Source organism: Aulonocara sp. 'chitande type north' Nkhata Bay, linkage group LG7, assembly GCF_057382095.1.
Source record: "Aulonocara sp. 'chitande type north' Nkhata Bay isolate Kocher_YH1m ecotype deep benthic linkage group LG7, A_spYH_male_GT1.1, whole genome shotgun sequence".
Classification (NCBI taxonomy): Eukaryota; Metazoa; Chordata; class Actinopteri; order Cichliformes; family Cichlidae; genus Aulonocara; species Aulonocara sp. 'chitande type north' Nkhata Bay.
The window spans coordinates 30,057,520-30,071,089 of record NC_141350.1 but is presented as its reverse complement, the minus strand read 5'-3'; the positions used below and the strand labels follow the sequence as shown (position 1 = coordinate 30,071,089).

General features: G+C 42.8%; 1 protein-coding gene across 2 annotated transcripts in view; it reads right to left on the bottom strand.

Annotated features, from left to right (window-relative positions):
- Positions 1–13,570, bottom strand: part of myo5b (myosin VB) — a 50,116-nt gene that overhangs the window by 19,111 nt on the left and 17,435 nt on the right. For both annotated transcript variants that reach the window (XM_086299937.1, XM_086299938.1), the window contains exons 2-21: positions 13,105–13,215; positions 12,041–12,212; positions 11,331–11,475; positions 9,762–9,918; positions 9,147–9,290; positions 8,986–9,067; positions 8,573–8,680; positions 8,154–8,263; positions 7,812–8,077; positions 7,641–7,722; positions 7,415–7,555; positions 4,951–5,073; positions 4,200–4,283; positions 3,789–3,923; positions 3,618–3,715; positions 2,496–2,582; positions 2,102–2,213; positions 1,613–1,824; positions 1,197–1,353; positions 315–554 (exon numbers count right to left, since the gene is read on the bottom strand). In XM_086299937.1, the coding sequence (XP_086156063.1) occupies positions 315–554; positions 1,197–1,353; positions 1,613–1,824; positions 2,102–2,213; positions 2,496–2,582; positions 3,618–3,715; positions 3,789–3,923; positions 4,200–4,283; positions 4,951–5,073; positions 7,415–7,555; positions 7,641–7,722; positions 7,812–8,077; positions 8,154–8,263; positions 8,573–8,680; positions 8,986–9,067; positions 9,147–9,290; positions 9,762–9,918; positions 11,331–11,475; positions 12,041–12,212; positions 13,105–13,215 (2,766 nt within the window). The remainder of the gene's footprint in view (positions 1–314; positions 555–1,196; positions 1,354–1,612; positions 1,825–2,101; positions 2,214–2,495; positions 2,583–3,617; positions 3,716–3,788; positions 3,924–4,199; positions 4,284–4,950; positions 5,074–7,414; positions 7,556–7,640; positions 7,723–7,811; positions 8,078–8,153; positions 8,264–8,572; positions 8,681–8,985; positions 9,068–9,146; positions 9,291–9,761; positions 9,919–11,330; positions 11,476–12,040; positions 12,213–13,104; positions 13,216–13,570) is intronic.

Here is a 13,570-nt window from a genome sequence, read left to right as displayed (position 1 = left end):
TTAGAGGAAGCTGGTGTTGGGTGGGACAGTTCAAAGTCTTATAAAAACCCACTTTTGTATCATCAATACACATTTCTGTTTATCTACCATCTCTTCACTCCGACGACCTAAACTAAAATGACCTTTATGCACCCCATGTTCACATTATTACAGAAGCAGCGTGGACACCAACTCCTGAAGCTGCTGCTCAGCTAAACCTTTAGAAGACTGAATATTATCAAATAGGACGACCTCCATTTTAATACAACTCGGCATGTTTTATTGTGTGTAATTAACAGACTAGCTTCAGAATAAAAACACGCTTGGTGGCGTACCTGGTCGTCCATTTTCCTCTGCAGCTGAACGATCTTGTTCTCCATGCCCGTGTTGAGCTTCTTCAGGTGCTCGGCAGAGCGAGCTTCGATCTTCAGCTGCTTCAGCTGCCGTTTGGCGTGCATGCGTCTGAAGGCGCACTGGATGGTGATGGCGGCGTTGCGTGCTCGTCTAAACTGCTTCCTCTGCATCCAGCCGCGTACATTCTTCTGGATGATCATCGCCTTGTGATGCAGCAGGAACTGTAGAAGCAGATGTAGGAGATGGTTGGAGGACTAACAGCACGCACAGACACACAAATCCATTCACTCAGAGCGTCCGCCTGACCACATTCTTAGTTAGCGTATTGTCTGTCTTGTCTTAATGTTGGTTTAAAATGGAGCACTGTAACAAAAAATAATTTCCCCCAGGGATCAATAAAGTATTCTGATTCTGATTCCTCCTTTAACTTTGTTTCCAGTTTAATGAGACATCAAAAACTGAGCCGCTTCTTCCCAAAGAATCGGCTTTAAGACTCGAAGTTCATACAGAGTAAAGAACGGGACAGAAAGTCCAACGATTACATAACAAACACAGAAATTTATGAACACATGTCCCAGCTCCATTCAGGGGTTTCCTGTAAAGAGGAACTTCTCTTTCATCCACAGCTGCTTCATGAGGCACTTAAAAGCTGCATGTTTAACACTTAACATCCATGTTTGTAAGAGCAGATTTTCATATTTCTGCTCACGGCTTCATGAAAACTTCAGTAAAGTTAGACTCAGTGTTTAATGAAGCTGTTTTTATTTTATGCAGATTTCTGTCTCTGTGCTTGTTTATTTGCTTTTTTTTTTTAACACTGCAGTTTTGTCGCTGCTAACACCGAGCAGTGATGGCGGCTGTACCTCTTGGTAAATCCTGCGGGTGAACATCCCTTTGGCGTACGCCTGGATGGTGACCACTGCGCGTCTCACTCTCAGAAACTCGCGTCTCTCTCTCACCATGCGGCACTGCTTCTGACAGATGATGGCCGCTCGTGTCTGACGCAGGAAGTCAGCGTACCTGCAGGACGAACATTCATTAACATCACTACATGATTCGCTGCAATGTGACCTTAAACATGGCGGCGGTGAAGTTTCAATTTCTGATTGGCTGACACAAAGAACTTGAAAATAAAGAAGCATGGATTAATTTGATCTTTACACAGTAAATTAAAACAGTTTAATTCTGGATGATCATTAATTATATCGGCTGATTGAAGTTTAGCTCATTTTCTAGCCTCTTCACTGAATCACTCACAGAGTTCCTGGTGTGGGCTCACCTGCGGGCCATGTATCCTCGGCCGTATCTCTGCAGAGTGACGGCCATCTTGCGGATCTTGCGGTATCGGATCCTCTGCAACCAGCCTCGAACCGTCTTCTGGATCTTGATGCAGGCCGAGCGGAACCTGTCAGTCCGGAGCTTCTCCAAGTACGCAACCTGACCCGCTCGGAAGAAGATCTTTGTCTTTCCAAACTGGAACATGTCAGGCTCCTGAAAGACGGATTTAAACGAGGGTGAGGCCGATTAAAGTAATTACCAAATAAATAAATGTGTGAGACATGTGGAAGCACACACGAAAGAATCCCTCTACATGAAATGCAGACAAGTTTAATGACATTTTCGTTAAAGTTGACCTAAAAATTTGGTGTGCAAAATGTGAATAAAAGCTTTACAAACAACAAATTATCAAGCGTTGAAACAGAAAGTTTATGTTATATTTAAACTTACAGGCTCATTTTTATTTAGGTAGAAGTAATGTGTTTCCCACCTTGATCAGCGTCTCCAGCAGGTTTTTACACACCAGCTTCTTGTCTGCTGTCGTCATGTCTGATTTCTTCATCAGGACTCGATACCTGTTGAAGAAATCTGGGTACGTCCACCTGGAGGAGCGACACACGACACATGCGGGCATCAGTTCTGTGAACTGTGATTTCACTTCACGTCGTGTTGGTTAAACTGTCAAAAACAAGAGTTCTGTTTCTCGTTCGCATGACTGGTTATTAGATTTCAGATCATTATGGCGGCACAGACTTCTCCTCAGGCCTCGAGGAAATGGAGCAGACAGACAAGCAGAGAGCTGCTGGATTTTCCTACCGCTCTGACCATGAAACTTAAACCAGGTGAGGGGTCACATGATTGAATGACAGCTGAGCTGGACTCACCTGGACGGATACCCGGCCGCGCTGATCCGGATCGTCTCCAGGACTCCACAGGCTCTGAGTTGCTGCACCGCTCGCCGCGAGTCAAACCTGCAAAACAAGAAACGCGTCAACCCCCCCAAAACAGAACGATTTTAAGTCCCGCAGCCCAAACTCTTCCTCTCACCTCATCCTCTTCATCGGGACGGCAGCAGAGTCAGCTCACAGCAGACTGAGTGAGTTGGTCAGCTGAGAGCCGAGTGGGAGTCAGACATGTGACTGAGGCGCTTTATTTAATTTCCCCGCGCTGACACAGAGCGGTTTGTGCTGAGCAGCATCAGCAGACACAAACACGATGACAGCTGACAACTGAACTTAGCTGAAAATGTTCACAGAAATGTGATTGTTTTCAGAAAAATAATAATAACACGGCTGTTTGTAGTCGGTCTGAATCCTAAAAATGAATCCTGTCATTACTCAAATATAAACCAACATCGGCACAGTGCACAGAAGAACCTATTTTAAGATTAAGTGGAGAGGATTAACAGACTGCTACTACTTCTTCATCATCTACTATTACTACTACTTCTAGTAACAATAATAAGAATCTTTTGATGTAAACTATGCAGCATTAAGTTTGCGAATTAATTTGAACTGATGGACATCTTTTAAGTAAATTTGCATGTTTATTGTGAGGCACACGTGTTGTTCCTGGTGTGTTTGTGACTTGTAGGAAAACGTGCTTTAGGGGGAATCCCTTTGGTGTAAACATTCTGCGGCGCTGCTCGCTGTGACGGCCGTTAGTGAAACATTTATTTTTGAAGTGAGCTGTTGTGGAAGAATGCGGCTCGCTGCGTTTGGAGAGAGAGGAGCAGTTTGGCTACTGGTTTGGTTCAGGCTGTTTTTTGGGTTTGTTTTTTTTTTGCTTGAATAAATAAGAATTTAGTTGGAAGTGGATCCTGTTTGAGCAGGTCGATGTTCTCACGCCCATGCAGAACCTGTTCGTCATGACCTCTGTGATATCAGACCTGCTCGTCCTGTTGGGCTGCGCCACAATGAACTCGTCAGCATTTTGAACTGACTCAGCGTGTACAACCTCAGATCACTTCCTTTGATTCAAATAGAAAACGAGACGAGCTGACTCACGAGAAGGCCTCTTTGAAGTCGTTGGGTTTGATGCAGCGCACGTAGTGAGGAGTCGTAGCATTCAGGGTGTCCATGAGCAGATGCAGAGACGTCCGGAACTAAAAACACAGAAATGTGTGAGAACAGCAGCAGGAAGCACCACAATGCTCCTGAAAGTCCTGCAGAGCTCACCTGATGCCCCACCGTCTTCCTGTGCTCTTTGTTCGGAGCTTTGGGAACCGTCTTCAGCGCTCGGACATTCACTCTGGCAGACTTTGCAGGGGTCACGTCGTCTTTGTCACTAAACAGGTCGGCGACGAGCTGAAACTGAGGGGAAGAAAAAAAAAGAAAAAGAAAAGGAGGTCAAAGAAATGTGACATGCATAATCTTAAGATTCAGGTTCACCAGTTCATCAGAAACAAGCAAATTGAATTCCTGCTACACTAACAAACCCAGATAAAGGTCAAATAAACCAGCAGGAAGGACAAAATGATCATTTGTCATCACAAATTACAAAAATGTGCAAAATGTGCAGCTTAAACAGATGACGCGGAGCTGGAGTCTCTGATCTCACAGGAAGAAAGTCCTGGTTCTGGTTCGTACCTGGCTGGCCTTCAGGATGTTGATCTGCTCCTCGTAGACGGTGTCTCTGTTCTTTTCCAGGAAGCCATCACACTGATACTCCACCTGCAGAGAGGGCAAGCTGAGCGTCAACCATCAGATGAAGATAAGCAGATGGACTCAGACTGTAAACTCACAAACAAACGCAAAACGCATATCTAGATATTTCATAGTGATCATGATCAAGGCTTTATTTAGTCATTCTAAGCTTGACTGTAAGTGTGAAAGGAGACCTGCCCAGGGTGTATGCTGTCATGTATTTTAAAATACACCCTATTAGCCAAAAGGACCTTAATACGATTTCTCCAATTCTAGATCTGTCCAAGTGATGTAAATATGAAACTTTTCAATGTTTTTATAATGTGATAAACAGCTGGACCACAGCCTGAGGAGACTGTTTAAGGAATCCGCGTTCCTGTGAAGTGAAACCCTGAGGACATGAGAAGGACTCTTTTTAATACCCTCTGCAGGGGGTGAATGTCCTCGGCTTTAATCTGTCAGTGGAGACAACTCTGCCTTCAGATGATCACTTTCATTCATTTCCGCCCCCAGACTCTGGAAACTTTAAAGCTGACCTATTCTGCTTATTTTCAGCTCTGTTTTTCACTCTCGCTGACATCCTGTGAAGTTCTGTAAAACCAGTAAAAAGATCGGGTTTCCTCTGAGAGTACAGTGTTTGGATACTCAAACTCTGAACCTCATCAAACAGCTGGTGGAGGAGTCCTTGGCTCACCTTATCAGCGAAGTGTATGATAATGAAGGAGATGTTGGACATGCGAGGTTTCTGGAAGTGAGCGCTGCTGGAGTGCTTATTGTAGAGCTTCTGGGCCCAGTTCTGATCCGTCCCCTTTGGCACCTGAAACACAAACAGATTACACAACAGCTCATGGAGGAGATCTATTCAGGCTACCTGAGCGCTGAATTACACATTTACTTCCTCCTCCAGTGCTGTCCCACATTATCATCATAACTTCAAAGACAGAGAGAGGATGAATAAATCATCAGCTCTGATCTGAGAGATTTACACCAGATAAACACACAGATAAGCACCAGAGAGGTGCAAGAAAGTGCAGCACTCAGCAGAGTTTCCGACACTCAGTCTAAACATGGCAGCAGCTCGGGAAAACTGGAGCAGACATGAACCGCATTTCATCACAGCCCTAAGAGTTAGGGCCCGAGGATCATCAAACTCTAAATATTACAGGAAAGTTCTCCATCTTACATTTTCCACACAACCCATTAAAAAGGACAAAGTGTTTGCAAGCGCTCAAAAAAATAAGGCAAGAATAAGATTATAAGCAGATGTCTCACGTCTGTGGAAAAACGTTGTTTTTATGAGTGATGAGCTCAAACTTTCAATCTAAACAAAGCATATTTGATACATGAAACTAAGTTTCCGATTCCAGGACACGAAAATGAAGCCAGCATTGACGCCAAAAACCGCACATCCTCCAGTGTCCACTGGAGGCTCCAAAAGTGAACAGAAATCAACAGTTTTGATCGCTACGACTTATTTTTTAATAATAATAATAATAATAATAATAATAATAATAGATTGCATTTATATAACTTTTTTTCGAGACACTCAAAGCGCTTTACAATGCCACTATTCATTCACTCTCACATTCACACACTGGTGGAGGCAAACCACAGTTGTAGCCACAGCTGCCCTGGGGCAGACTGACAGAAGCGAGGCTGCCATTTCACACCATCGGCCCCTCTGGCCATCACCAGTAGCTGGTAGGTGAAGTGTCTTGCCCAAGGACACAACGACCGAGACTGTCCGAGCCGGGGCTCGAACCGGCAACCTTCAGATTACAAGGCGAACTGCCAACTCTTGAGTCACGATCGCCCTTTTTCTCCTTCATAACAACTTTACAGGGAAATGGATGGGTGGAAATGGTTGGTTCATTTATAACTCACCTGTTTAAAGTTTGCACTATTAAACGCTGTCTGTAGTCGTTAGCTGTCTGTTATTCTTCACCTCAGCTAAATAGTCTCTGAACTGGACCTCTGGATTGTTTTTGTGCTGTTGGAGAGTTTTTGAAGAAGTTTGAACTCTTTATCGCTCTAGCACAAATGGTAACAGAGTTACGGTGACTTAAAGAGCCTGTATAAAACAGGCCAGCTACCAGGTGACGGTTTAAAAATAATTATCGGATCATTAATATGTAAGGAAGTCTGAAATTTAGTTCATGTGAGCGTAGCTCTAGGATTTCATTATTTACCGGCATTTGTGGATGCAACAACCAAGCTAGCAAGCTAGCTAGCATTAGCTTATAACTTAACATTTCCTTCTGGCTCCAAAAACCCGTTAATAGTGCCTTAATCCCCACGAGGTATCGAAACGGCATGTTTCACAAAAGTGCTTAGACAGTGTAAAATGCTGGATGGATAAACATTTTCTCAGCTTAATGAAGAAAATACTGAAATTCTTGTTTGTGCTCCGGAAAAGCATACAGCTCTAATACTGGACCCCTGATCTTGGTCCATTAGCCTTTTATGCCAAGTCTTCCATCAGGAATCCTCAGGGTAAATTTTGACTCTGGTTTTACTTCAGATGGTCACGTTCAGTCATTCATGTTTTTATCACTTAGTACTACTACTACCACTACAATATGTCCTAAGTAGTATTATCTCACAAGCAAAACTGGAAACTGTTATTCATGCTTTTGTTTTTTCAAGGTTGGATTACTTTAACTCATTATTCACCTGCTTAAACAAAGCATCACTGGAACATCTGCAGACTGTACAGAACACTGCTGCCAGACTTCTGACCAAACCACCAAAGTTTTGTCACGTCACACTGCTACTCGTCCAGCTCCAAAGTACGCGTCAAGATCTTGGTTCTCACTTATAGGCCTCTGAATGGTCAAGCACCAGCATACATCAAATAACTTTTACACCTGTATGTCTGTATGTATGTATGACTCTGGAAGGCTCTCCCCTTTAGTTTGAGTCTGCAGACTCTATTGAGCTTGTTAAAAAGCAAAGCAAAAAACTCATCTTTTTAAAATGGTTACTTTTTTTTGTTCAGCATCCAAAGACAACTTTGAAGGTTTTCCTTGATTCCATCCTTTAGTAGAGTCAACACAGCAGTTTTGCGTTCTTTTTGTGTTATAGTTTTATTGGTTTTGGAGAAAAGAACTTTAATGTCAAAATCACAAAAATATAATGTGTGTGACGGTCAGTCTTACTTTACACTCCTCGTCCAGCAGGTCCAGGATGCCGAGCCGAGCCTCGATCAGGTCGATACACGGCTGGTTATCAGCAAAATCGATCAGAGTCCAGGGGATCTGCTCCTTCATGTACTCCTCCTGCTCCAGCTTGAACACATGCTGAGGACGTAGGAGGATAACAGTTTGAATCAGTGAAATCCTGAGAGGTGTGGCAATTTACATTAAAGTTCATCAGAAAACTCACAGAGTTGAACTGCTGCTGGAGTTTCTCGTTGGCATAGTTGATGCAGAACTGCTCAAAGCTGTTCACCTCAAACGTCTCAAACCTGATGAAAAACCACAGACACCTTCTTATCCAGGTCAACAAAACAAACAACAGCAGGTGAAGCAGGTGGTTAGACGCAGGGCTTCGTACCCATAGATGTCAAGGACTCCGATGAAGGAGTGCTGCTTGGTGGACGTCTGCAGAGAAAGGTTAATGTGCTCTACGATCCAGTCGAACATGCGGGCGTAGATGTGCTTGGCGAGGGCGTCGCGGGCGTTGGTCGCCTGCTTGGTGGACATGGTCTTCACGTACGTCTCGGAGGTGGTGGCAAGCTTCCTGTGGCAGAGCCAGTGCTCCATCTGCTGCAGCTCCACACCCAGCAGGTTGCAGAAGTGCTGCAGGTGGACGTCCTTCCTCTGAAACACGAACAGAGTCAAAGTCAGAGCGTCGATAAAAGCTGAGAAGAGACTGAAAGAAAGGCCGTAGATGTACCGCAATGTGGCAGGACTCCCCGTCTCGGTCCGAGCAGATCTCGACGTTCCCAAGATGAAGGATGGACGCAATGACTTTAAAGATGCTGTTCTGACTGCTCTCCTTTATACCTGTAGATCAAAAACATGACTGAAGTGTCTGTTTATGGGAGTCACAGGAGGGCCAGCAGGTCTCTGTTAACGCTTCGCTGCATCTGAAACCAGCACATGGTGAAAGCTCGACCATCAGCGTCACACTACAACTGATCCAGAGTCTGAGTTCTTACTACGAGCATGGAGACGAAGAGCAGTTTTAAATTTAAAATCCTTTTACTTGTTTTTAATAGCAGAAAATGGTCTCATTGTCATGCATGCATCCCACATCTTAATGTTAAGATGAACCACCAAACATGGTGTTCGGGACAGACTCGTGACTCTTACCCAGCAGCGTGAAGGCCTCTCTGGTCTTCTTAAAATCTTCGGCGTCATTCACGCCCTCGATGAAAATGTTTTCGCCTAGAGACGTGTACGTGAAATCCTCTGCACTGGCTGAGGGAGGAGAGAAAGAACCGATCATGAGACGAAAGTGAATATTTACAGGCAGAATAAATACTGACTGAACTTCCACAGCAGTGAGCTGAATCCTGGTAACATGAAGAAGCAGGAAAAGACTTCAACCTTAACTCTAAATAAATTTTTTTGTTCAGAGATGAAAAATGATCATTTTTAGACCAATAATCCTCAAACGATTTGACCCTGAGGCCGACTTAAAGAAGCGCAACTTTAGACTAATACTTTATCCCATTTAATAATAATCGTCCAACCTAAACACAGCTCCCAAACTTTTGACTCACTGAGGGCGAGGTCTTTGAACTCCGGTAAGCTGGCAGAGGCGCAGAGCTGGTAGAAGATGTGATAATTCCTCTCGTCCTCAGCCTGAGAAAGAAACAAACTCTTTACACAGATGAACCAATCAGGTTCAACCAAACATCCTGAGCGAGTCTGTGAGACTGACCTGAAACACGACGCGGGACTTTTCCAGCAGGTAGGTGCGCATGTTGGCACCGATGATGTGGTAATGTCTGTTAAAACCGATCTGGATGTACTTTCCAAAGCGGCTGCTGTTGTCATTGCGAGTGGTTTTTGCATTTCCAATCGCCTGATGGAAAAAGAGACAATATCATCCATGTTCTTTAAAACTGTGCAGCAGCTCCTGCTGCTGCATGGATGCAGATTTATTTCATGTGAAACAAGTCGCTGTTCTCCCCTCCGCAGCCAACTCCGGACTGCCTACAGCACGCTCCATCGAAGTTTTTGAGGTACAAAGTAGATTTTTCTCTACTTCTATTCTCTGGTGTACACCTGCTCAGTACTAAACCTCCAGGATATCGTTAAAAAAAATACATTTATAAAAAAAAAATAAAAAAAAAATTCTAGCAGGGGTCCAGAGATGCACACCAAGTCAAGGGAAATGGGCCAATTCACACAATTTTTTAAATCCACGATTCTCTGACTACAAAGTGTTTGGAAGGAGGTTTATTTAACCTGCAATTTGGCAATGGATATAAAAAGAAAATTAAAGTGCTGTTGGCATCGTAATATAATATGAAACAAGGCTCCGCCCACTCACCTCCATAATGGGACTGGACGCCAGAACTTTGTCCTCCACGTTGGTGTCGCTGGCTGAGCCGCCCACCGTGGCAAAGAACCGCATGGCGTACTTTGCAGAAACCGTCTTCCCTGCTCCGGATTCTCCGCTCACGATGATCGACTGATTCTTCTCATCTCTGACAAACACCACAGATGAAGAAAATGAACCACACCACCTCTATGGTCACAATGCAGGACTTTAATTCGTTCTACTAAAGTTAGCAGATGCTTGGCCCTGAGAGAACGATGAAGACTAACAACAATAACAATATTAACTGATGTAAATACTAAATTATTCACTTTTCCATTTGTTTATCAAAATATTTGGATTACAGTCTTTAACTTGTTTGCAAAATGCAACGATTTTAAGGTTTTTAGGCTTTTTTTTTTCCTCCTTTTTTGTTAAAATATTTAAACTTCTTTTTAAAAATTTCAGACTTGTCTTTATAAATATTAAAATTATTTCAATTATTGTAGTTAATGAATTTTAATTTCCAAAATATAAATCTAAAAATGATTAATTTCCTTTTTCTAAATATGCCATCAAAGCACAAATATATGTCTAAATACATAAATCTCACATTTAAAAATGTGAATCTATAACTTTATGTACATAGATATGAATCCTTCAGGTGTTTTCCAAGAATCACAACAAATAATTTTTATTGTGCAAACTGGACAAACACTGAAAACACAGTTAACTGAGACTGTTGGGAAGAAATATTAGAGGATTCAAACAAGTTTAACCATAAACCCCAATCTGATTTTCATTTTGTACAATAAATTATATTTGTGATAATACATCCACTTACATTAGATAACATGAATATTATCCAATGTTTCTGATGAGAACCTCTCAAGCAGCTCATATGAGTTCTCCTGAAACTGCTCCAAGTCACAAAAATACTGGAAGTAAATTATAAAATGAAATTATCTGCATCCTTTACTTGTGCTCTTAGTTTGAAGGTTATGTAACAAAGAAGAAACTGTCCCTCTCTCAGACGGTTGTTAAAGTATTGTGAGTATGCCGCTTCCTTAAAATGAATAAATAATTCATTGAGATTCAGCTGAGAGTAGAATCGGCTAAGATCTTTCACAGCAGCTCTGGAAACACTCTGCAGATGCGAGTTCCACATGGATGCGAGTTCCACATGGATGCGAGTTCCACATGGATGCGAGTTCCACATGGATGCGAGTTCCACATGGATGCGAGTTCCACATGGATGCGAGTTCCACATGGATGCGAGTTTCACATGGATGCGAGTTTCACATGGATGCGAGTTTTTCATGGTGTTTCACCATCTCTGCGATAAACTCAGCAGATACAAGTAGTTTAAAGAGAGCGTTTCCTCCCACGTATCTCGCCACGCTAACCAGCTGCTTCGCACACGCTGCTGAGCAGAGGCGTGACTGTAATTAGACTCCATCACAGAGAAAGTGGGAGTTTTTCCTCAGCTCTGTAATCATCGTGCTCCTCCAGCATCAAACCGCAAATGTCACAGAATAGGACGCACTCGTGCCGACGACCAATAAGAACCCACAGTCTCACCTGGCCATCTGCTTGTAGGCCTCTTCGGCCACAGCAAATATGTGAGGGTCCATGTCGCCCATGTTCTGCCCGCTGTACGCATTGATCACCTCCTCACCATAAATCTGCAGCTGCTCGTACGGGTTGATCGCCACCAGCACGATCCCTAAAGAACACACGACATAATGTTAAATGAACAAGAATAATCACACAGTGAGTAAAAATATGAACAAAGTGTTGATCTATAAAAGGCAAATAATAAATACATGAAACTGAAAAAAAACAACTCCTTAATTAATAAAAAAAAATAATGAAATACTAATATTACATATATATATGTATATGTGTATATACACATATATACACACACACACACACACACACACACACACACACACACACACACACACACACACACACACACACACACACACATATATAAAAACTATGAAGTTAGTCAACAGATAATGACAATAATTTTTAATGACAATTCAATAAAATTTATAAATATTCGAATAAACAGACAAAATAAGCGTGAAGGTAAAAAACATTGAAGAAATGAAAGAAATTATGTGATATTAAATGTAGGTAAAAGGAGAAAATAGGAGATATACAAAAGTAATAATAAAATAGTGAAATGGAATAAATAAACATCTAGTAACACAAATAAATATTTCTATGATATTTCTAATAATCCTGCACTAAGTGAACCACAGGAAGTGCTGACTGACCACAGTACGTGTAGATGGCGTTGGACTCAAGGAATCGCACTCGCAGGTTGTGCAGCACGGCGGGTTCGTGCAGGTAGCTGAGCGCCGTGAGGTCATTCTCCCCCACCAGGATGTCAGGGTTACGCAGGAAAGGAAGAGGGTTACTCTTCGGTCCCACGGGGTACTCCAGAGGCTGAAACGGGATCAATACGCCATCAAGACACAATCAATACGTCGTCACACAGACTCAGATTGTCCCACAGACACTGAAGCCTGACAGAGGAGGTATCCTTTAAGTCCTGACTCCCTCAGACCCTGCAGGCTCTCCTGTTACAGATGTGTCACCAACACACAGCAGGACAAACATCAACATCTGGACAGAAACCAGAAACTTCGCCTCTGCCTTCAACCATCAAACACTTCATGATGTGACATCAGAACATGAGGTAAAAACGACGTTGATGGAAATGTTAAAAAGTACTTCTGAAAGAAAAACACGACTCTTTTAATTGGATTTAAGAAACAAATTTAAGATTTAGTGCGATTTTTAAAACACACACCTAAAGAGGAACTCAGTGGAGAGATGCAGCAGACTTGATGAATGCACCTGTGTGCTGTTCTCTCCTGATTAACACTCAGTAATGACTGATCATGTTCCTGATCAGCTGATCATTCTGGGCTGAACTCTGATAGATTTACTCATCAGCAGCTTCTTATGGATAAACCACTATGACAGCATCATCTACACAGTGAACCATAACTGCTGTGATCAGTTTGACCCAACATGATTTATTTACTTGAAAATTGTATAATTTGAACAAATATTTGTTTCCGTCCTCATTTTCTCCCCTTGTGAAATGTGAAAATTTACGAAATTAATCATGTAAACTTATTTTATGTACAAAATGCATTAATCCATATACGCTCCTCTCTGATCAGCGGAGAAGCACAGTCTGATGTAAATGAGCTGAAGAGCAGCTGAACATTGTGAGGCTGCATGAATTTACAAGCAGGAGTGCAGATTTGTTTTCCGATTCCTGCTGAACACTCAAACTGGCAGCGGCACATCTGGATCTGTCTGTTACCGTTTCATCCTCGAGTTTCAGCCGAAGGACCGGGTCTCCTTCTTTGTAGTCTTTGACGATCTCTGCAGCCTTCCAAACATCCTCCGTGTCCGGGATCCAGACCCGAGTGTACTGAAACACATGAAGAAGAAACACTTGAGTGCCAACGTTTCACTGCTCTCAGTCTCAGTTTAAACATCAGCTCTTCATGAGGGAGGAGACGACTGGACAGAGGCACGTTCATCAGCTTTAAACATGGTGACATGTTTGGGACAGACAAATGTGAGAACAAGCAGTGTAAATGTTTGACTTAAGCAGTGCGTGTACGTGAGTGTGGAGGATATGAACCTGCTGAGGGATAAACTCACAGATCCTGAACTCAGAAAAACAGAGTTTGAGAAAAGTGAAAAGATGGCTGAAGGTTAAAGCGCGGCCACTCCGAGGGCACGCGGCGTGATAACAGGGTCGTCTTTACCGTCAGTGTGAA